The sequence below is a fragment of the Phasianus colchicus genome, chromosome 7 (genome assembly GCF_987193195.1).
Source record: "Phasianus colchicus chromosome 7, bPhaCol1.hap1.1, whole genome shotgun sequence".
In the NCBI taxonomy this organism is placed as follows: Eukaryota; Metazoa; Chordata; class Aves; order Galliformes; family Phasianidae; genus Phasianus; species Phasianus colchicus.
In genome coordinates, this window is record NC_143442.1 from 16,082,622 (window position 1) to 16,105,140 (window position 22,519).

Below are 22,519 nucleotides of genomic sequence, written 5' to 3' on the forward strand. Positions count from 1 at the left end.
TCACAATCGAATTTTCAATCTGTTTAACAGCTTAATCTTGTGATTGAGGTCACCAGGCTCTGCTCAGCAACTCAGGGCATTACATACCAAGTGTGCAATTTTATTGATTTCAGTAGTATCGTGTTAAGCTTTAATTTGAACAAGTCTTCTTTTGTCTTTGTTTACTCAAAGCTATATTTCTCCATCATAATGATCTATTTAAACTGGCTCCAGTTCAGATTTTATTTCACTGATTTCCTTTGCTTCAGCTGCAATGCTCATGTTTTATTATCTTATTGTCAGTGCTTTTATGATAAATAACTTTTATTACAAACACTGCAACAAAGCACTGGATTACCTGTCAGCAATCTTTTTCTCTCAGTTTGACCCTCCACCTGGCTTTTGTTCAACTTTCACCTTCTCACTTGCATGTGTTTTTGTTTGCTTTATTTACAGCTTGCCATACTGTGATTACTTCCACTGAGAAGCATTTTTCAGGTTTTGTTCCTTTGTGTGTAAGTTATAAATCTCTCATCAACATTTAAGTTGTATGGCATATTTTTTGTTTTTGTTTTCTCCCATGTTGACTCCAAGTTTGGGAATGTTTTAGATCACACAAGTCAATCTCAGTTATCATTTTCTTTGTACATAGAACCAATGTCACTCATAGCTCTTGTTCAACGTACAGATGTGAAATACCTTGTCCTGTGCTACCTGCAGTTTTCTTTTAGTAGCATCCACTGTGGGATGTTAGAACAGCTCTGTGTTTTAACATTATAACGTTTCTTTCTCTCTGAGCTTCAAGTTGAAAATATTAGCCTTGACCTCTGTGTGATGTTTTGTGAACATGCTAGTCCTTGTTCTTCAAGTTGGAGACTCATAGTTTGAAAAGCAGACATTTGTCACTGTCCCTCATTCCTTTTCAAGTAATTCAGTTGAGAAGTTGAATAAAGCAAATTCAGGTAGAGCTGAAAATAGAGTCTGGCACTCAGTGCAATGGAGCACTTTACTTCTTTGGATGAACAGGCTAAATCCACTGGCTTAGATAGCTCATTTATAATCACTGTTGTAAACACCAGAATCAGGTCTTGAATCATAAATACAGCCCAAGAATCTTAATTGTTAGCTTTCTATAGCTCTTAGTGCCTGACACACTAGGGAAATGTGTAATGGGGTACAGGTTAATGACAGATTAGGATAAAAGACATCATTTCATCTGCATGTCCTGCATAAGGCACTGCTTTATGGTTGCTGCTGTTTCCTCTCCTCATCTTTAAGAGAAAGAAAACAAGCACAAAACAAACAAAGCTTGGCTTTTAGATTAGATTTTGTAGAGAGCTGTCATTGCAATCATGATGCACAGAAAATCCCACGTGTTCTTTTCTTTTTTTTTTTTTTTTGGTCATTAATCTCTCATTTTGCCCTGCAATTGCAGTTATAAAATTTGGAAGATTGAGGGGTGTAAATACCAGCAACCTCACAGATGCACAGAATTCAGTTTCTCCTGTTGTAAACTGCCAATGGCAACCTATATCAGAAGAAATATAGGTCCAGGAATTCAAAGCTTGTTTTTTTTTGTGTCTGGTATACTGCTTAAAAGTAAGAGCTTCGGATCTTGTTCGTTTATTCATTGCTGCAGAAGGGAGATCCAGTGGAGCTTTTCTATTAGATGCTACTTGTTTGACTTTAAAGGTATTTTATTGCCAAAGAAGTGCACTTTCTTCTATAAATTTACTGTGTGTTTTACTTGGGAGCTGCCTGAAGTATTCTTGTGACCTGATGGGCATTCTGTGAACCTGGAGAAACAGACAGAAAGCTGTCACTCCAGTGTTTTCTTGCTCGTATTTGTTTGGAACTAGGATGACACCACGTGGCTCTAGCTGCATGTCCTTGTACAGCATCCACTGCAAGGAAGCTGTAGTGTCTAATAACCATCTCTGTGGTGAGTGAAAGCAGCCAATCTGCTCTTATGTCTTAACTGTCCTTAGGGATGAGATAGATGAGATGTGGTTTGCTGTGCTGGGCTTGTACAGGTGAGCCATGCTATACTTGAACAAATTTGAAGTTTGCAATCCTGATGCTTTAATTCACAATTTTTGTAAATTGTTCACAAGTGATGAGGAGTTATATTTGAGTTAGTACAATAACTTTTCAAGTTTGCCCTGAAAATAAATTTACAGATGGGTATGTTTTATGTAAATGAAGTATTGTAACAGAGAAAGTGTTTTTGAAACTGTGTGAACCCCCTATTTCTTTTGAATCTTTTTTTAAACAACTAGAGCAGGAAGAATATCTGTCTTTAGAAGCTTAAAAAATATATTAATATATTAATATTAAAAATACATATATTAATATATTAAGTCAAAATTCCTTACAGAGGAAACAACCAGTTTCAGTGATTTTGATGTCAGTAGAAATGGTATGTGAGCAATTAATAGAATGAATAAAACTATGTTGCTGGGTATTCCACACATTGCATCTAGTTGAAGTCTGTTGTGAAATAATAATAAAAAAGTAATCTGTGTCCCTGATTAGAAGGGCTCCACAAGGTGTAAAAGATCATCCAAGTGGAAAATTCTTTAAATGTTTTTAAAAAGTCTATGCACCTTTGTTGTTTATCATAGAAAGCCTGCAGAGTCTGCATAATTATGCTCTTATATAGGTGAGATACAGTGCTGTGGGGTTATTGGTCTTTTCTCTTTTTTTTATTTTATGGAATTTGGAGAAATGGTTATGTGCTCTACATACAAAAGTGCCTATAAAAAAACAACTTTGGAAAATAGATGCAGCTTCAGCTGGTGGGATCACATAGTATCATCTTTGTCACAGCATTAAGGAAGTAGTATCTGTTTTGAAAATTATACATTTAAAATGCTCTTTTTTACCATTTGGTCTCAGACTTTAAACCATGTTGCTCTTGTTTTCAAACATACCTTCGTAATCAGTAGAGCTATCAATAAGATTGCAGATCCTGGGACTTTTAAAAGATGTATTGTAAAGCTTAAGAAAAAACTGAAGTGGAATCCAATAATGGTAGATAGTAATGGGGGCAGCCTTTGTTATTACTATTCAAATCTGTTCAGGTTGAGAGAGAGTGGTCAAAATACAGGAGTGCACTAAAACTATGTTGTGACTGCAAATAGACTTGTATTGAAAGAATGGCAATTTGGGAGAGTATCAGTGTAAGAAAATGAGTCTCCACTCTTCCCAGTTCTGAATGCATTTCCCACTTTCACATGTGGCAGACATTCTGAAGTAAGTAGGAATTTATGAAAACTGGCAACTCAAGGTAAGCCACTTCTTTCGCAGTTTGGAAGAAAATACAAATAATTGGTCATTATACTAGTGGACGCCGCTACCCCCCTACAGATGTTGTCTGACTGTTAGTGAATCTGACAGAACATCCTGGCAAAGAAGAGGATAAGGATATGATTTTCTCTTTTTCCTGGCATTTTCTGTCCTTCAGTGGAACATCTTGAATATCAACATCAGCCTCCAAATTTAAAAGATATTAATATTTAATATGCAAAACACTGTAATTCCAGGAATGGCAATATAGATGTGGAGTTCTACTAATCTGTAAGAAAGGTGATGACCACAACTCTAAATATGACTGTACAAGAGGAGACCTTTTTCAGCTCTTTTGTTGCTTTAGAGCAACTCAAGATGATACTTGCTTTTACATCTTGTACGATTTGTCTTTTGTCACCAGAATTAAAAAGAATGGAGACTAGGATCTTCTACTTTGTGCCTTAGCCCAATGCCCCACGTTATATGATTACTATCTATTTTTTCCTCTAAAGTTCATATCTCATATGAATTACTCGTCTGGTTTTGGTACTGCACATATTCGTGTACAAAGCCTGTTGGAAAAGAATAGTCTTAAGTCTTCAGGATAAGAGTCTGTTTCTCAAAAGGAAGTAACAGGAAAATGAATACTTTTCTTGTGTTTTCATTGCTTTTTTTCCTTGTGTTGCAAATCTGTCCTTATTCCTTGCTCCTTCTGAAGAAAATCTACTGAAGCCTTTCTCTTGAATTTGTGCTACCCTTTCTTCTGACTATTGCTCTCTTATTACTATGCCTCTGTCTCTTCCATGAGAGTGTAGAGTAATAGAAAAACTCAATTAATCTTGACAGGAATTACAGAGCTACCTGTCCAGGTGAAGAACTCCTCAGGCAGGCTATATTAGTTTAGGCACAGAACCCAGGTAGTGTTACTCTACAATGTGAACTGTTCAGTCAACATATTTGCTAATACTGTGTAGAATATAATTGCTAGAGAGAGTCACAGGTGATGTTAGACAGGTCAGTACCTCTCTTCATGATGAGATGCGGATACATCTCATGTTTGCATCTGTTGACTCATGCATTTTCTATGGACTTAGCCATGTCTTTTTGTGTGTGTTGACATAAAGAGCTGTTGGGAGCCTCTTCATGTTAAGTGAAGTTGTAGTTCTGCTCTCAAAGTAGCTACGTTTAACACACTGAATTTTTATGTGGATGCTGAGAACTTCATAAAAATGATTATTATTATTTTTTTAATGTGGATGTGGGTAGTAGTGACTTAGTAATTAAACTGCATATAATTATTTAATGCTTTTTATTCTCTCTCTTGTGGTTGGCAATTATCACAGACCTGACAAATTATGTTTCTACTGATTGTGCATCTGTTTTCTATTTTCTTCGCTCTGCTTGCTTTGCTGCTGGGTTTACTGGTAGATATCAATCTGACTCCAGCACAGACTTGCGAGCTGTCTGAATTTTCAGTACAAGAAGTTTTTGACTCAGCTTATTATATCACTGTTCTTGTGCAGCAGTTTCTTCTAATGGATATGCAAGGACATTGTGTACTTAAATGCTGTTTTACTTGCTTTTATACAGATTGTTATTTTTTTCCCTTTCCTTCTGTTCTGCATTATTACTCTTCTAATAGAATTCCCCTAAATAATCACTAAAATATTCCTACAAAATTCTCAACAGTTCTTTCCCATTTGAAATGTATAATTTATCTCTTAATATATTTGAATGTAAGCATGTGAACATTTTCTGCCAGTGGACTGCAAAAGTGACTGATTTTTTTAGGATAGAGATCAATTGTACTGACACATCCATATAGCAATACTCTTGCATGGACATATGCATTGGGTAATAGATTCTATTGGTTATTTCCTGTATCTTATCTCATTAAAAAAAAAAAAAGAAAACAAACTATACTAAAAATAATGTAGTTGTAAAAAGCAGGGCTTTTTATGATCTTCTGTGGTAAGTATGAAAGGAATCTAAAAATTATTTCTTCTCACAAGACAGTTCTTTGTAGCAAATAAGGTACTGTTTTTTGTAGGAGAGGATACCTTATATACATCATAATCCTGGGTTTAAAGGTATTATGTATAGGAATGCTTTGGAAATGATTTCCAAGCTACATAGGTGATCTTGGCATGGGAACTTCCAACATTTTTGAGCTACTGACCTTGTTATGTTAATACCTTCTTTTATTTTTTTTTCTGAGGGTGAAACACATCTAGATAAAACGTACCATTGAATTTTATTGTGCTAAAGGAACAGATATCTTTGGTTTATAATCCTGTTGGGTACTAACTTGTTATTACAACTTTTCTGAAATTAAGTTTTTTCTCTTTCCCCTCTTTTGTTGTTTACATACTTTTTTTGTTGGTTTTTTTTTTTTTTTTTTTTTTTCCAGATATGATTCTGGACCAGCAGGTGGGCTCTGGGCAGCTCAGTGAGGATGTTCGTCATAGAGTGCATGAGGCATTACTGAAACAGCATCACCATCAGAACCAGAAGAAACTGAGCAATAGGATCCCGATTGTGAGATCCTTTGCTGATATTGGAAAGAAGCAATCTGAGCCACATTCCATGGATAAAAATGGTAATGTATTAATTTATTTTGCATTTTGAACTTTCAGTAACATCTACCTGTAACATCTACAAGTATTGCTTGTGCTTTGTAGCCAGAGTTTGAACTTCAGTGATTATGCTCTGAGAAGTTCCTGTCTAAAAATAGAACCTTTTATATGCGAGAGTGGTTCCTCTTATACATTAAACACACTAGTTTAACTTTGAAATTCAACTATCTGGAACAACTCAGTGCTGTGCAGAGATGTCCAGCAGAACTAGCTCAAGTGTTGCAGGCAGGTTAGCTTTGTCATTGTGTCATTCTGTCCTATGTAATTGGTGTGAGATGTCGTTCCCAGTGCAGGACTGCTTGAGTACATGCTTGACACTGTATGCAGAGCATTTCAAATTTCATAGTTGACTTTGTGGGGTTAAATTGAGCAAATTATTTTCAAGACACTGTTGGGGAGAGAACATGAGCTGTACATAATTCTTTCAGAAAAACAGTAATTGGAAAATTATGCTTGTGAAAGTGAATGAGCAAGTCTGCAGAGTGGTTTGACAGGAAAATATTCACATTTTATTTTTATAGAAGCCCTTATAAGCTTATTGTTATACTGTAGTGAAAATATTTTCTTATTGCCTCTTATTTATGTAAAAACAGGCACGTCTAATGAAACTTGCAGATATTTACAAATAACTCACTGGCATTATGCACTACAGAATTACTGAGCCTCCATTTGCAGTATAATCACAATACCCAGGACATTTTAGTCTGAGCACCACTGGATGGTAATTAGTGACTCTTATTCCAGAAATTGCCTTGGTTATAGTGAAGTCTTAGTCCATCCTCCTGTGTCTCTGTTCAGGACTGTACTGAGCTCACCTGCCACCTTGGGGGTTGGGGGGAGGAAGGGGAGGATGAGGAAGCAGCCACAGCACAGAGAAGTTGCAGGGTGGAAGAGGAATGTGTATGCTGTGAGGTGTAGGATGGAAGGAGACTGAGAGTATTGTAATGAGTTTTGGTCTGGAGACCTGGGGCTGTCTATACAGAGATAAGATTACCTTTGGTTTCAGGGACAGTTTACTGGTTTCACTTGCTGCTGTGTAAAGTTCTAATAGGTACTTCTAAATTTATCTGCTTCCCTGAGGAATGCTGTAAGACCTAAAAGGAAATGTACAATTTCATCTGAAGAGGATATTATATAGAATCATACTAATCATGTCAAAATATCATTTCAAGAGTAAGAGAATTTTTTATTATTTTTTTTAAGATCTGAGCTTTTGTATGTATGTATGTATGCACAAAAGTAGTAAAACTATGTTGGATGATTATCCATCTTTAATGCAACTTTCAAAATAAAACTTTCCTATTTATTTTATTCAGCTTTTGCTGATGGCCTTAAATAAATATTCAGTAATAACTGTAAAGAAATGCAATCCTATTTCTCATAATCCATGGGAGGAAAGACGGAAGCTTGCAATCCTCAAACTTTCTGTAGTAATTTTTATATAAAAGTATGCAATAGATCTCCTTCAAAAGACCCCTCAGGTCAAACTGTGAAAACATCATAAGCTGAATTTCACTAACTCTCTCTATATATTAGTGGAACTGATGCAGCAATTCACTCCAGAAACTTCTCAATTTTACCTACTTTTTTTTTTTTGTGTGTGTGTGTGTGTGTGTGTGAACCTTAGTATCTCTATTTAATTCTCAAAGAAGTAGATGCTGATCAGAAGCAGGGTAGCATGTTAAAAAAACTAGTTCCATATACTCAACAATTACGTGATTCTGTAAGTAGGGAGGCATATTATAACGGGTTTTCATTTGTTTATCTTGATTTGCAAGATGAAAAACTACAATTCCTGTTCATGTGCTTTTGTATAGGTCTGTCAGAACTCCTGATTCAAAAAATCACCTGCTTATTTTATGTTATTTACATTAAGATTTAAAAAAAAAAAAAAACACAACAAAACAAATCTAAATGATTGTAGGAACATTTATACAAGATAATTCAGCCTTTTATCTAAATTACAGTAGAACTTTTCAAAAAGGGTCTTTTTGGATACCGATGTCTCTTAATCAGTTTGAAGCGCTGCTCTTCTGCTTGCATTCCATAAATGCTACTGCAAATTAGGGACTCGCTTGTATTGACCTCTTCAAAATAGACAATGACCCTACAATAAAACAAAGAAGGGCTGATTTATTTTAAGTTTCTCTCTTTTATCGATTGACCTATTAAAAATTTGTAATCTTATTTTGTTATCTGAGTTGTAAACATTATGCTAATTTTAGTACAGAATAAATCTTCAGTCTAAATTTTTGGTTTTCCGAAGAGACATAATCTTTTTTCTCTTCAAGACAACAGCAGATAAACATCTCATGGGCTTTAAAGGCAACTATTACCATAATGCTCCAGGAGTAAAGGGATGGGAAGCACGTGGACTGCTGCCTCTTCTGGCACGTTGCTAATTATTTCTCTGGCTTGGGTAACCTACCACAATAAATGGCATGTAAATTATGCAGACGTTATGCTGAGATGCTCATCTTTCAGGAACTTTGCTATTTATACCCATTTGTGCACAAATATTGCATAGAATGTATGTTCAACAGAAAATGTTTCGTGCATTGTCAATAGTAGTGGTACTGTTCCCTCTCCTTATTATTAAAGATGTAGAGAGAATACTGATGAACATACAGCCCAGAGATGCGTTTACCCTTAAGAAGGACCACTTAATTTTTCCACGTTCAGATGAGTTCAGAGTAAGTTACTGTTTCTGGCTGTAAGGAGATTCTCAGTTGGGTTAATTTTATTTTTAGTATTGACAGGTTAACTGATAACAGTCCTCAGTAGCCTGTACTTTGTGAAATAAATGATTCAGAGGAGATGCCATGTAGACTGTGTGGCGCAGCTGAAGGTGCAAAACCCCTTCTTTATCCAAGTTCCTTACACATGGTAGTTTATCAGTGTCTTCATTTTCAGACATTCAAGAATGAAGTCTGAAATGAAGACATAATCTTAAATTCCATACGTGCTTGTGCTGCTGTCAGTCCACTGTGATATGTTTGCTGGAAGATGATTGTACATATGTACTCCCTCCATTTTTTTTTTTTTTTTTTCCTCCTTAAAGAGTGTGTCAGACCATCTAGTTAATTTGCTTTGTATTTAGTAGTATTATCTTTTGTTTACAATGGCTTTTCTTCACATCCTCTGCAAGGGTAAGATGTCAGAGTGCTATGCATTTACCATGCATTTTTAATGCTACCATGCTGTGTTTAACTTTCACTTTTTCATTAAGCATCAAAACTGTGAGAATTAAAAGCCTGCTTTTGATGTTCCAATAAAAAGTGACAGTCAAATTTGGCATAAGAGCAGCAAAAATATATTTCTTTTCAAGTCTAATTTGACACCAAATACCCCAAATAGAGGGTTGCAGTAATTTTAGCATAAGTACTCTAAAAGGTAGGTTAAAAGTAGGAATCTTTGTCATTATTAAACCCATAAAAAGTTTGACTTGAAAAGCAATTTAACCTATTTTTATGGGAATTAATAGGGTTTTTACTCTGGTATCCGAAAAGCCAAAGACAATTGCAAATTTACAACACTTTTCTACTAGTACCACAGGAATGCTAAAATAATTTCGCAAGTCTTTCCACTTCTCTAAAATGTTCTACAATTCAGAATTTAAGTATGTGAAGCATGAGAAAGTAGCATATTCAATGAAATTTAAGCTAAGAAAAGAAATTTTCATGATGCACACATTTCCATTTTTTTAATTAGCTATTTCATTTTTAATATAGGTTTCAGAGTACTTGTGTGTATACATATGTCATGGGATCTAGCAGAACTTTTACTGATTAAAGTTGAAGAAATGAGAGGAGAGGAGTTATGGATTAATGATCAAGTCATTAATGAGGATTAATGACTTATAAACTGAGTTTCCATGCACATTGTTGAAGTGTTCTTTATCCATAATAGCATGATCTTTTGCATGTTTTCTGTTCCATATACATACCAACTATAACTGCTGCTGCTTCTTTGGCATCTGAACAAACTCTTTATTAGTGCAAAAACTCTGTTATACCACACATCGTGTTTGATTTTGAGAAATTTTGAAATTCTAAATTGTTGTTTATTGAACTGCCAGAGAGTTTGAAGAAATCAGTGGCATGTTAAATTAAGGGTCTTCAGAATTAACTGAACAAGTTGCTGGAACAATTTACTTTGACAGGTTCTTTTTCAAGCATTATTCAAGTTATTTTGGTTGATTACAGATCACAGAATCACAGAATGACCTGGGTTGGAGGGGACCTCAAGGATCATGTAGTTCCAACCCCCCTGCCTAGCAGGGCCACCAAACATACACCTTTACTAGATCAGGTTGCCCAGAGCCCCGTCCAACCTGGTCTTGAACACCTCCAAGGACGGGGCATCCACAACATCCCTGGGCAGCCTGTTCCAGGACCTAACCACCCTCCTAGTAAAAAACTTCCCCCTAACGTCCAACCTAAATCTTCCCTCTTTTAACTTAAAACCATTTCCCCGTGTCCTGCTATTATCAGCCCTTATGAAGAGTTTACTCCCCTCCTGGGAGTAAGTTCCCTTCAGATATTGAAAGGCTGCAATGAGGTCGCCCCGCAACCTTCTCTTCTCCAGGCTGAACAAACCCAACTCCCTCAGCCTGTCCTCATAGGGGAGGTGCTCCAGCCCCCTGATCATCTTCGTGGCCCTCCTCTGGACCCTTTCCAAAATCTCCATGTCTTTTTTGTACTGAGGGCTCCACACCTGAACACAGTACTCCAGATGGGGCCTCACAAGAGCAGAGTAGAGAGGGACAATCACCTCCCTATCCCTGCTGACCACCCCTCTCCTGATGGAGCCCAGGATCCCATTTGCTTTCCGGGCTGCCAGAGCGCACTGCTGGCTCATGTTAAGTTTCTCATCTATCAGGACCCCTAGGTCTTTCTCTGCCGAGCTGCTCTCAAGGACAACTCCCCCCAGCCTGTACAGGTGCCTGGGGTTCTTCCGGCCCAAGTGCAAAACCTTGCACTTTGCCTTATTGAACCTCATTAGGTTCACCCGAGCCCAGCTTTCCAGCCTGTCAAGGTCCCTCTGAATGGCCTCCATTCCCTCCACCGTATCGACTGCACCACTCAGCTTGGTGTCATCAGCAAACTTGCTGAGGGTGCACTCCATTCCCTCATCGATGTCATTAATAAAGATGTTAAAGAGCACCGGTCCCAAGACAGACCCTTGAGGGACACCGCTCGTTACCGGCCTCCACCTGGACATAGAGCCATTGACCACCACCCTCTGTCTGCGGCCTTTCAACCAATTGCTTATCCATCTAGTTGTCCACCCGTCAAATCCACTTCCCTCCAGTTTGGAGATGAGGATGTGATGGGGGACCATGTCAAAGGCCTTGCTCAGGTCCAGGTAAATGACATCAGTTGCCTTCCCTTCGTCCACCAATGCCGTCACTCCATCATAGAAGGCCACAAGATTAGTTAAGCATGACCTTCCCCTGGTGAAGCCATGCTGGCTATCTAGGATCACGTGCTCGTTCTTTATGTGATCAAGCATATTGTCCAGGAGGATCTGTTCCATAATCTTCCCAGGCACGGAGGTGAGACTCACCGGCCTGTAGTTACCCGGGTCCTCCCTGCTCCCCTTCTTGTAAATGGGAGTGACGTGACCCTTCCTCCAATCGTCCGGGACCTCACCTGACAGCCACGACTTCTCAAATATGATGGAGAGCGGCTCAGCAACCACCTCAGCCAGCTCCTTCAGGACCCTGGGATGCACGCCATCTGGCCCCATAGACTTATACTCATTCAGTCTAAGGAGGCACTCTCGGACTTGCTCAACCCTTACAGTGGGGAGGGATTTACCTCCTTTGTCCCCACATAGAGGTATGGGGGTGCAAGACTTAGGGACGTGAAAAAGACTAGAATCCTGGCCACCAGTGAAGACCGAGGTGAAGAACTCATTCAGCACCTCAGCTTTCTCTTCATCTGTTGAAGCCATTTCTCCTTTTAAATTTACCAAAGTAGGTACGCCCGTTTTGGCCTGTCTCTTCTGGCCAATGTACCTGTAGAAGGTTTTCTTATTGTTTTTCACGTCCCTGGCCAAGTTCAGTTCTGCCTGCGCCTTGGCTTTCCTGATCCCACGTCTGCAAGTCCGGACGGCATCCCTGTATTCTTCCCAGGTGACACAGCCTTGTTTCCAGAGCTTGTACACCCCTTTCTTCACCCTCAGTTCTCTTAGCAGGTCCTTGCTGAGCCATGCCGGATTTCTACCTCTCCTGCCCACTTTCTTAATCAGGGGAATGGAGACCTCTTGTGCTGCCAGGAGGGCATCCTTGAAGAGCAGCCAGCTCTCCTCAACGTCCTTATCTTTGAGGGCAGCGCGCCAGGGGATCTTGGCCAGCATTCCATTGAGTAGCTTGAAGTCTGCTCTTCTAAAGTTCAGCGTCCTGGTCCTGCTCTTTACCAGGCCCACATCGCTTGAGATCACAAACTCAACCAGGGCATGATCGCTGGAGCCTAGGCATCCTCCAACCTTGACGCCTTTGATGATCTCCTCAGCGTTGGTGAGCAGCAGGTCCAGCAACGCTTGACCTCTGGTCGGTCTGTCCAATACCTGAACCAGAAAGCTATCATCAATGGATTCCAAGAGCCTTCTGGAGCTCTTGTAGCTCGCTGTGTGGTTTTTCCAACAAATGTCCGGATGGTTGAAGTCCCCCACCAGGACAAGAGCCCGTGAGGCAGACGCCTCACGCATCTGGAGCAAGAAAGCCTCATCAGCAGCCTCCCCTTGGTCAGGTGGCCTGTAGTATACCCCTAATACCAGCTGACCTTTATTAGTCCCATCTCTAATCCTAACCCACAGGCTCTCAACCTGTTCTTGACTGTTTCTCATGGGGAGCTCCTCACAGTTTATCCAATCTCTGACATAGAGAGCAACTCCCCCACCCTTCCTACCTCTCCTATCTCTCCTAAAGAGTCTATAGCCGTCGATGGCAGTATCCCAATTGTGGGAGTCATCCCACCATGTTTCTGTGATAGCAACAATGTCATAACTTTCAGAATGCATCACAGTTTCCAGTTCCTCCTTCTTGTTACTCAGGCTTCGTGCATTAGTATAAAGGCACTTCAGCCGGGCTGTCCGTCTCACCACCTTCATAAGCGATCCAGGATCCGCTAGAACAGCAGCATCCCCAGCATCCCCCTGCCCTACTCCCTCCTTTTGCACTCTGCCATCATTGCCCACAGAGTTTGGTACAATCCCTCGAATGAACCGTTCAACCCCAGTAGCCTTTATTTTGCCCCCTTCCCCCTTCATTCCTAGTTTAAAGACCTGTCAATGAGTCCCGCTAATTCTTCAGCTAATACCCTCTTACCCCTCAGGGACAGGCTGCTTGCATCAGCAGCCATCATGCCAGGTGCAGTGTAGATTGCCCCATGGTCAAAAAAGCCGAAATTCTTGTGTCTGCACCAGCTCTTAAGCCATCTATTTAAGAGTTGGGTTTTTCGGATCCACCCTGTACCTTTTCCCGACACCACGGGCGTAGAAGAAAAGATCACCTGCACCCCAGCTCCTTCTAGTATTCGCCCCATTCCCCTGAAGTCTTTCTTGATGGACCTCAGGCTTTCCTTGCCAACTTCCTCGCTGCCAGCCTGAATTATTAAAAGTGGGTAGTAGTCTGAAGGCTGAATCAACCTAGAAATTTTCTTTGAAATGTCCCTGACCCGTGCCCCAGGAAGGCAGCACACTTCTCTGCGGGTGGGGTCGGGCCGGCATATAGGGCCTTCTGTTCCTTGCAGAAGGGAGTCACCTACAACAATCACCCTTCTGTCCTTACGTGTAGAAGCAGTCTTGAGGCTTTGGGGTGACCGCTTCATCTGAGGCAACCTCGTGGGTGAATCTGTCTCCACACTCTCGCTAGTCTCCCCCTCAAGTTCCAGGGCCTCAAACCGGTTTCGCAGAGGCACCTGTGGAGCCGGGGATGGTCGGGATGGGGGATGCCCCTTCCGCCGAGCAGGCACCCGTTTCCACTCCTCCTCCCTTCTCAAATTGCTGCTGGGGGGAAGAGAGGACAGGGATTAATTTGGACTTCATCGTTTATGTGAACATGAGCATACACAGTTGTATAAGTCTGTGCTTGGTATCTGATTAAGAAGAGTATGGTTTCGCATCCATGTAAGTCTACATTACCAGTTCTCCAATGGTGTTTTTCACTCTACTCCATTTCCTTATCTCTTTTAAGCATTAGGTCAAGCATTTATGTCAGTCCTAGCTTACAGCATGTGAAATTTAGATGATGTCAGTGCTACTATATAGAGACAGAGGGGCATTACTTGGAGCCCCCTGAAAAGGAAGAAAGGCATTTCCAGGTATGTGACCTTCATTTTAGGAGCCGGTCACAGTGAATGCTACATATATAACAGATTTCTACCAGTGGTTATTTTGGACCATATGGGTTGCTCCTGCTTTCCTTGCAGTGCAGGCAGGCCCACTGTCAGTTAATACTAGCTTAAACTATCTAGTACTGTGTTTCTTTATATTCTTTTCAAATGTATGTATTTTAATCAAAACATATTACCCACAGATTTTTATATCAATAAAAAATAACTTGTATTTAAAAACATTTTCATTTGATATATTTTTTTCATATTTCCTTGCACCCATGATAAAATGTGTAAATCTGTATGTATAAAGCTGTATCATTTGTTTTTGTATTTCTTCATTTTGCTCTGTCTTTGTTGTGTCTGTCCCTAACAGGCTCATCTCATCTCTGTATCTTCCTCATCTCCTATCCTTTGGGTTCTGTAAACTCCCTGAAGGTTTGGAGGTAGTATAAATACCTATTCTTGCTTGGGCTTCAGATCATTTCAGGTGTACACCCATGTCTTCATCTGAGTTTCTTGACAGCATGCAACTTCTTGCTATAGTGATTAAAAAGTACCTCAGACCTTTGTCAGCAGCCATGGCAATTATGAGAAGCTTACATGGAATGATGTTATTTTACGATGGGTGGGGAGTTATTTTGGATACCATTTCTTTGTAAATCTGTTATCTTGCATCTATTTGTAAAATTGCAAATCATAGCATTTTAGTTTTGACTGCATGACTTCATGTGAATTATGTTTGAGATTCAGGCTTAGTGTTAGAATTGTGAGTGAAATTACTTCTTCTGTATCTGCTTAAATTGTATATTTTTAGCAAGCACCAAATTCTGCTTGTAGTTATCCAGATACAGTGGAAGTGTGATTTGAAGTGTTATTAAGAGACCTGAAAATACATATACAATTCACTCTGCAAAGGTGGTATCACTACTCTGTTATATTAGAAATTTAATATATACTTTGGAAAACATACTGCTTTTCAGTTTTTGAATTTTAGTCTAAATGGACAGCAAGTGCATTTAGATTTGGCAAGTTGGTGACAAGTTACAGTGAAAAGCCTGAAGACTGTGATAGTTGGCTTGCAAATCAGATTTTTTTTTTTTCTTCTGAATGGGAAGAAATACATATGGTTTAGAAAAATAAACTACTTTTTTCCAATTGAATTTCCTTTGAAGTGTCAGATACATCCAGTTTTTTTCCATTAACTGTGATTTTTTTAAAAATCTGAATAGATTGTACTTGGTATTTGTCATTTGCGTTCTAGAGACCTCTTGTATTTTAACTAAAAAATACAATATTCATAGTATGTTCAATGTCTGAAACTTTAAATTTTAGAGACTAAAAGTATATTGTATGTGAACTTAATTTACTGTAATTTTTTTTCATTTGGCAAGGCTAATCATTATCTCAAAATGTGAAGTTCTGAATCTGCAAATGCAGATATCCATTAGTGTAACAAATACAGACCTTACGTTGACTGATTTTTACATGGTGTGGCTTTGTGTGACATAATTGTTTTGTGTGAATTTTTGCTCTAGTGAAAGCTCTGGGAAGTTCAAATTATCTGGATTAAAGACACTTCATACCAATTTAAAATATAATTAAAAAATTAAAACTTCTGCTATTGACATTTTAATACTTAGATAAACATTAGCACTCATTTCAGCATCAATTTATCCGTTAGATATTAAGTTCTTTTTTGTGTAGGCTGGATATTTCAATGATAATACATTTGTCTGCTACTTTAAAAGTCTGAATAACTTTCTGATGACATCTCAAAAAAGGTGACTTCATTCATGTAGACAAACATGCAGGATAAATCATGGCTTTTAAACTTCAGATTTTATAAGTACTCCAAGTATTACATTAGACTTTAAAACAAAACAATATTTATGTCATATAATGCATGAATAAAGATTTTGCTTGAGAGTATTAAAATGGAACTGGCAAGGGCAGAATAAGGAAGAACAGAACAGGAGGGATGTTGCTACCTTTATGCTCTCTCTTAAGAAGTTGGTGGATTTTGTCTTCATCATTCTTGCCAACTTAGTGCACATACTGCCAGTTCAAAGAATCAATATACCATTTCACTTATGACCTCACTGAAATTCGAGGTTGGCTTAAAATCAGAAGATAGGAATGTCTTTGTTAGATGAAGCTCAGCACAGTGAGCGTCTTTCAAAGAAGATATTTAAAGCCTGGTTGGAGTTTGATGATAGTTTTTTTTATATGTGTTTGTTTTGTACATAGTGCTTCAGATGTTCATTTGAACATTTGGAGATGTTTGGATATTATAAAAGTAAAATTGGAGAAAACTTGAATTTAGTGTAGTTGTATTTCAGAGATGATTTGGTACAGTGGTGACTGTTGAGCTTTTAGTAGAAATCAGGAAAGAAATGTGTATTGTTCTTTTTTCTTCTTTTTTTCAGTCCAGGTGTTGTGTGACAGCTCTCCCCTTTAACTATCTGATGTTACCTGTGGTCATCATAGTGTTGATAATTGTGTCCTTCATTCAGAGAAAACAACCAGCTGCTGAAATTAAAATGCACTTGAGGATAAAGCACATATGTACTGGCCAACATGCATTAGCAAATTGAACAATGAATGGGAAAACCAGTGTAACATGGTGATGCGTATATTCACTAGGCAGCCATCAGTATAATTCTGGACCTACTCCCTTGATATTTTCTTATTCACCTCAAGTCTCCATTAAGTCAACATGAAATTTTACACAAAGTTCAGGCTACCTTTGTGGCTTCATAGGTCTGGAATAGAGGAAGCTACCAGGTATGAAAACAGTCTGGTCTTTTAGGCATTTTTGCCTGGAGAGCGCCACCATAGCGTAGTATCTACCTATTTAAAGTGCAAAAAATACATGGGTGTAGGAATAAAAATCTCTTCAGAAAACAGTTGCTTTTTATCTTACTTTCTCTTGAAGGATCAAATGGAGATCGGGTTGCAGATTGTTATTTTGCAGATTGTATTGTTTCATAACAAACGTGTTTCTGCAGTATATTGCAGCATATTATATGGATAACAAAAAGTGAAATTAGCTATCTTCTCTACTTTGTATCTTTTTGATTGTTATTCAATCCAGTAAAGTTAAAAAGAAAAACAGAAACCTTCACTGTTCCGAAATCCAGAAAGCTGTCTGAAGTTACAGCTATTTAAACATCTTTTACTGCCTCAAGGTAGAAGTTACGTTGTAGTCCAGCATATGGGAAAATCAAAGTCTGAGGTCTTCTGTTGGCACAGAAAATGAACATATGTTATTCTTATAAACTTCACATTCTTGCTGTTTGTGACTTTTATTTCCTACCATGTATTCCTTTAGTTCCTAAAAAAAAAAAATAAAAAAAATGGACACAACATTTAAAAGTTAGCGTTTTAGACTATTAAGGTAACTGCTTAGGGGAATTTTCACAGTTCAAATTATGATTGTAAAACTTACGGTGTTAAAACTTCAGTATTTATGACAAATTATGCATGTTCCAGTGGTCAGAGTTATTTTCTTCCATGTAGATATTCAAGTTCTCATTTTCTTGAAAGGGTGGGTCCAGAGAAACTATAAATATAAATCCGTAATGAACAACAGAATGATCATAAATTACTATTTCTTTTGCTTTCCGATGCTCAAAATCTTTATAACATTATGTGGATGTTAGAATGAGTAATTATTACAAATATTTCCTTTGGTATAGATCTTAGAATAAGGAGGACTCTCTAAAAGGAAGAAAAGAAGAGTTAAGTAAGCTTAAGACTTCCTGGTACAGATATTCCCTGTAAATTTTATGGCTTCTATTTTAGGGTTATTTAAAGATATCTTTTTTTTCTGTTACATTATTAAAACTATCAAAATACTACAGAACCCATATTAATATAGAAATTATTTTAATAGTTAGAATGCTAGGGGATCTTTCCTTTTAAACTACAAAAACTTCATAGAAAAAAATAAGGCATTAAGTAATATATGGGTATACTTAGTGTTAAGGTGATGGTGGAACAATGATAGTGACATTTTAGGTTCTAATTAAAACAGAGAAGTTGAATGGCCATTTATAAGGATCTTGCATATTTAGTAACTGATGGCTTTCAATTTGAGGAAGTTATCCCATGTTATATTCAGGAATTAATAGTTTTAACATTATTTTAACATACATTCCTTTAAGTTACAATAATATGTTCTTCTGAAATTAATCCATAATTCCTACCATGTAAAAATTCTGATATTGACTTATTTTTAACTGCTTGGTTAAGTAACATAAGAGCCATGTCTATTTTTCTGTTGTTTTCCATTTATTTCACTGTAGTCCTAGGCAAAAGCCCTTATTTCTCTTTTTGTTTTTATCTCTGTTCTGAATCTGAGATAAAATTGAAATATTTACATTTAATAAGATTTTTACGAATAATTTTTGAAACATTCTGTGCCTATACTTTCTAATCAAAGTGAAATCTCTCTTGATAATCTATCAGCATGCTTTACAAGTCTAAAAACTGATTTGTGGCATGAGATTTTTGCCTAGTGGGAAATGAAATGTTGATTTTGATGAAAACCAGCCTTTTTGTCAGCAAGTGTTTATACTGAAAATTTGTGGCCAGAGTTAGAGAGGGATATTGAACTGCTCAGCTTTCACAGAAGCTGGACACTGTAGTTTTCTGACCACAGCTGAGTTTCTCTTGCAAGTCTGTTGTCCTGTTCAGTTTGAATCCTACAAAGTGCTCTGTTTCCTGGCTGTGGCTGAGGACATACTTGGACTACAAATGGATGTAACAAAGATGCTGAGGGTACATGATGGCTTTTTGATTTGCCCAAACAATGTGCCTAGCTTAGGATTGTCTTTATAGTCATATGTCTTGAACATATGGTCTTTGTTAGTACTCAAGTTTGGATTGATTTTTGCCAGAACCAGTATTTTTGCATCATAAATTCTTAGTCATATGAGAGACTTTATTTGCTATGGATACAAATATATGCTGGGCACAAGATACTGATTGTTGGCCAGTTGGACTCTACAGTTATTCCTGAGTATGTGCTACAGCAGTACTTTTTCCTGTTGATTTGTTTTGGTGTTCAGAGCTATGAGCAGGCCCTGCCATGCCAGGGAGAGCGTTAAGAGTAAAGGCAGAGAGGCTCATCAACCCAGCTAGTTTGTGTTGCTGCCCTACTGCCTGCATCACAGTGTGCGTGACCTCTGGCTGTGCATGGGAGTAATGCTGGCATTAAGTAAAATATGTTTTAAGTTGTTACTTAATCTTGTTTTTCTTTTTGAGCTTTTGCTGTCAAAATTTAGTTGGTCACAAGACTTACAGTTGGCTTATATGAGTCTGAGGTGTGTTTAAACACTTCTTATATTGAGATATTTTATAAAGCTTCTGTAAAGTACTGTACTAAATCCTTGCAAGAATTTTTGAAAATGTGTTTGCCGAAACATTTGTTCTATACGTGCTAAGTTCACAGTGTTCAATACTGAGATGAAATCATCTTAATTTCCCAAATGTCTATTTCTTATATTAGCCCACTGTTATGCTAGGCTTTGTAATATTTATATAATCAGAAAGTTGTTATACTCATGAGTAAATTTATGGATATTAGTACTCCTGTTTTATTCAGCGAGGAGTAATCTTGCAAACAGATATTGCCCCAAATTGGCAGCTCTTCAAATTAGTTAAAAAAATAAAAAAATAAAAAAAAAACCCACAAACAGCAAAACAAATCTATATAAACGCAGGGCTTTATTCAAGAGTGGTGCCTCAAGAAACAAAAAGCTTTAATTGATACAGAAAGCTTATCTTCAGTATCTTTGATTGTCTTATATTTTCTGAGTTATGTTCTCCCACTCTTAGCTGCATGTGATGAATATTCCCTTTTGAGAATGTTACTCTATGTATTTAAATAAACATCATGTTTAGATGTTTCATATACACTTGATATGGAATGGATGTCACTCTTTAATTCTAGCAACTATTTAATTAAATCTTGCTTTATTTATAGAAGTGAATGTTAGTATTCTGTAATGGTATTTTTTTTAGCAGGTCAGATTGTTTCCCCACAATCTGCTCCAGCCTGTGTTGAGAACAAAAATGATGTGAGCAGAGAAAATAGCACTGTTGACTTTAGCAAGGTAAGTATGTTCACTGGTGGCAAATGGAGCTTCATGATTACCAAACAGGTCTTCTAAATACATTGAATCTATGTGAGTTAGGAAAAGCTATGAAATGCAATTTTTTACTTGAACATTAAAAATTTTCAAGTACTGCAATAATGTTTATATGTAACAACAACAAAAAATTTCCTCGTTTTCCTGGTAAATTACTGGTAGTAAGAAATGACAGTGTAAGAATGTGGATATCCATTTATTGGATTAAAGTATAGTAGGTGTATAGCTGGACGGGAAATTTTTACAAACAGAAAATTGACTCAGTAGAAAGATAATTCAGAATTCTTGTAATTTGAATTTACCTTTCAGATCTGTACTTTCTGTAGAAGTAAAACATGAATGTAAACTATGCTTTTTATAACCTGAACTCGTGGATTCCAGATGTCTCAAACAGAATGTGTTTCTGTAAACCTATAACTTAATACTTCTGGCAAGCCAAGATACTTCAGTACACATCACAAAAGATGTTAGCTGTTCAGTAGTGGAGATTGCAATGACAGTTCAATGTTAAATAGCAAAGGAAAGCAAACAGCTTCTCAGCTTTAACGTAAAGGAGAATCCTAATTTAAGAAGTCTGTATGTATCTAAAACAAACTGTCACATTAGATGCAGATGACAGACCTGACAGGAATAGATGGCTTCAACTGACGCGTTAATACAACAAAGGTTGAGTAAGTGAAGAAAGGTAATTTAAACCAATATTCTGAAGAGCAGCACTTTTGAGTCTGTTGAATCTTAATGTTAGTGCAACTGAGCTAAAAGTAGAGTTATGTGATTGCTCCATCTGGTGCCGGAGATATTTCCTAGCAGCAGTAGCTATTTGCACCGGTTGAATTCTTGACTGAACATGCCAGACTAGAAATGATATATGGCTGAGATGAAGATGGGAAAAAGATCTTATTGTCAAAGACTGTGAAAAGAAAGGAAGAGGGTTGGAGATGTATTGTGGACCATAGCTCTTCAGAGGTAGCAGGGACTATAAACTCAGACATGTTAAAAAATTGCAGACTAACCTTTAAAAATGTTTTAAATTAAGAATATAGAAAATCACATGTGATTTTGGTTTGCTGGTATTATTAGAATTGTTAACTAAAAATAACTGTTCTGGCAATTGTTGTAACATCAAGGTAATGATGCTTAACATAAATAAATCTGGCTATTCAAAATTAAGCCATACTAAACTGAAGCTTGTAACAACCTAGTGGAGATGATGTGACCTTCAGTTGTGCTTTTCTTTGCTTTTCTTGCTTATTTCCACTATTTCTTTGAGTTTTGTAGGATTAGAATCCAATCCATTATCTAGCTGCATATTTTTCCTCTTTTTTTTTTTTTTTTTTTTTTGTATTAAACAAGAATGGAGGCTGCAACAACTTATCCTTTAGTCTCTTCAGTCTCTAGTTGTTTAGTGCTGGAGCTCTTCCTGGTTATATTACATGAGAAGAAATCAACATGTCATCTTTGGCTAGGTTCAGCAGTGTTAGATACCAACAAGAACGTCAGGATATGAAAGAAACATCTTCTGCTAGCAGAAATTCTAATCTAAATACCTTTTTAAAAAAAAAAAAACAAAAAAACCAAAAAACTGTCTTTAAATACATCTATTTATCCCTTTGAAGATGCATACATAAAGTACAATTTCCACTTGAAAGGTGCTATTGCACATAACTCCCAGTGGTTATAATTGGAATTATGTGCACAGATTGAGAGGAAAGTTGAGCAGTACACTAATTTTCTCTCGAGTATTGTGATTTCTTGCTCTAATTTTGTTCCACATACTAATGTCATTTATCTTCTCCAAAAAGACAACTTTAACTTCTTTGTGTATTTTATCTTTACTAATCTATTTCCCTTGGGCTGTTTCTAATGTTCCAAATTTTGGAGTTGATTCAAAAAGCTGACTTAATCTGAATATGGCACCAATACTGCTGATTGTATTAGTATCTATTTATGAATAACGTGAGGACACATCACTAAAAGCTGTATTGAGTGTTACTTCAGTAGCCTAAAGAGGGATGTTTGTAGTTGGAAATGTCTCTCTCTTTCTCTGGGAATACTTTGTATTCTCAGGACCAATGAAAGTGGTTGAAATGGTCTGTCACTCCTCTACTTCAAGCTA

The 22,519-nt window shown here is 37.4% G+C and overlaps 1 protein-coding gene across 5 annotated transcripts in view; it reads left to right on the forward strand.

Annotated features, from left to right (window-relative positions):
- Positions 1-22,519, forward strand: part of SLC4A10 (solute carrier family 4 member 10) — a 189,254-nt gene that overhangs the window by 126,862 nt on the left and 39,873 nt on the right. For all 5 annotated transcript variants that reach the window (XM_090143851.1, XM_090143852.1, XM_090143850.1 and 2 more), the window contains 2 exons: positions 5,681-5,869; positions 20,276-20,367. In XM_090143851.1, the coding sequence (XP_089999977.1) occupies positions 5,681-5,869; positions 20,276-20,367 (281 nt within the window). The remainder of the gene's footprint in view (positions 1-5,680; positions 5,870-20,275; positions 20,368-22,519) is intronic.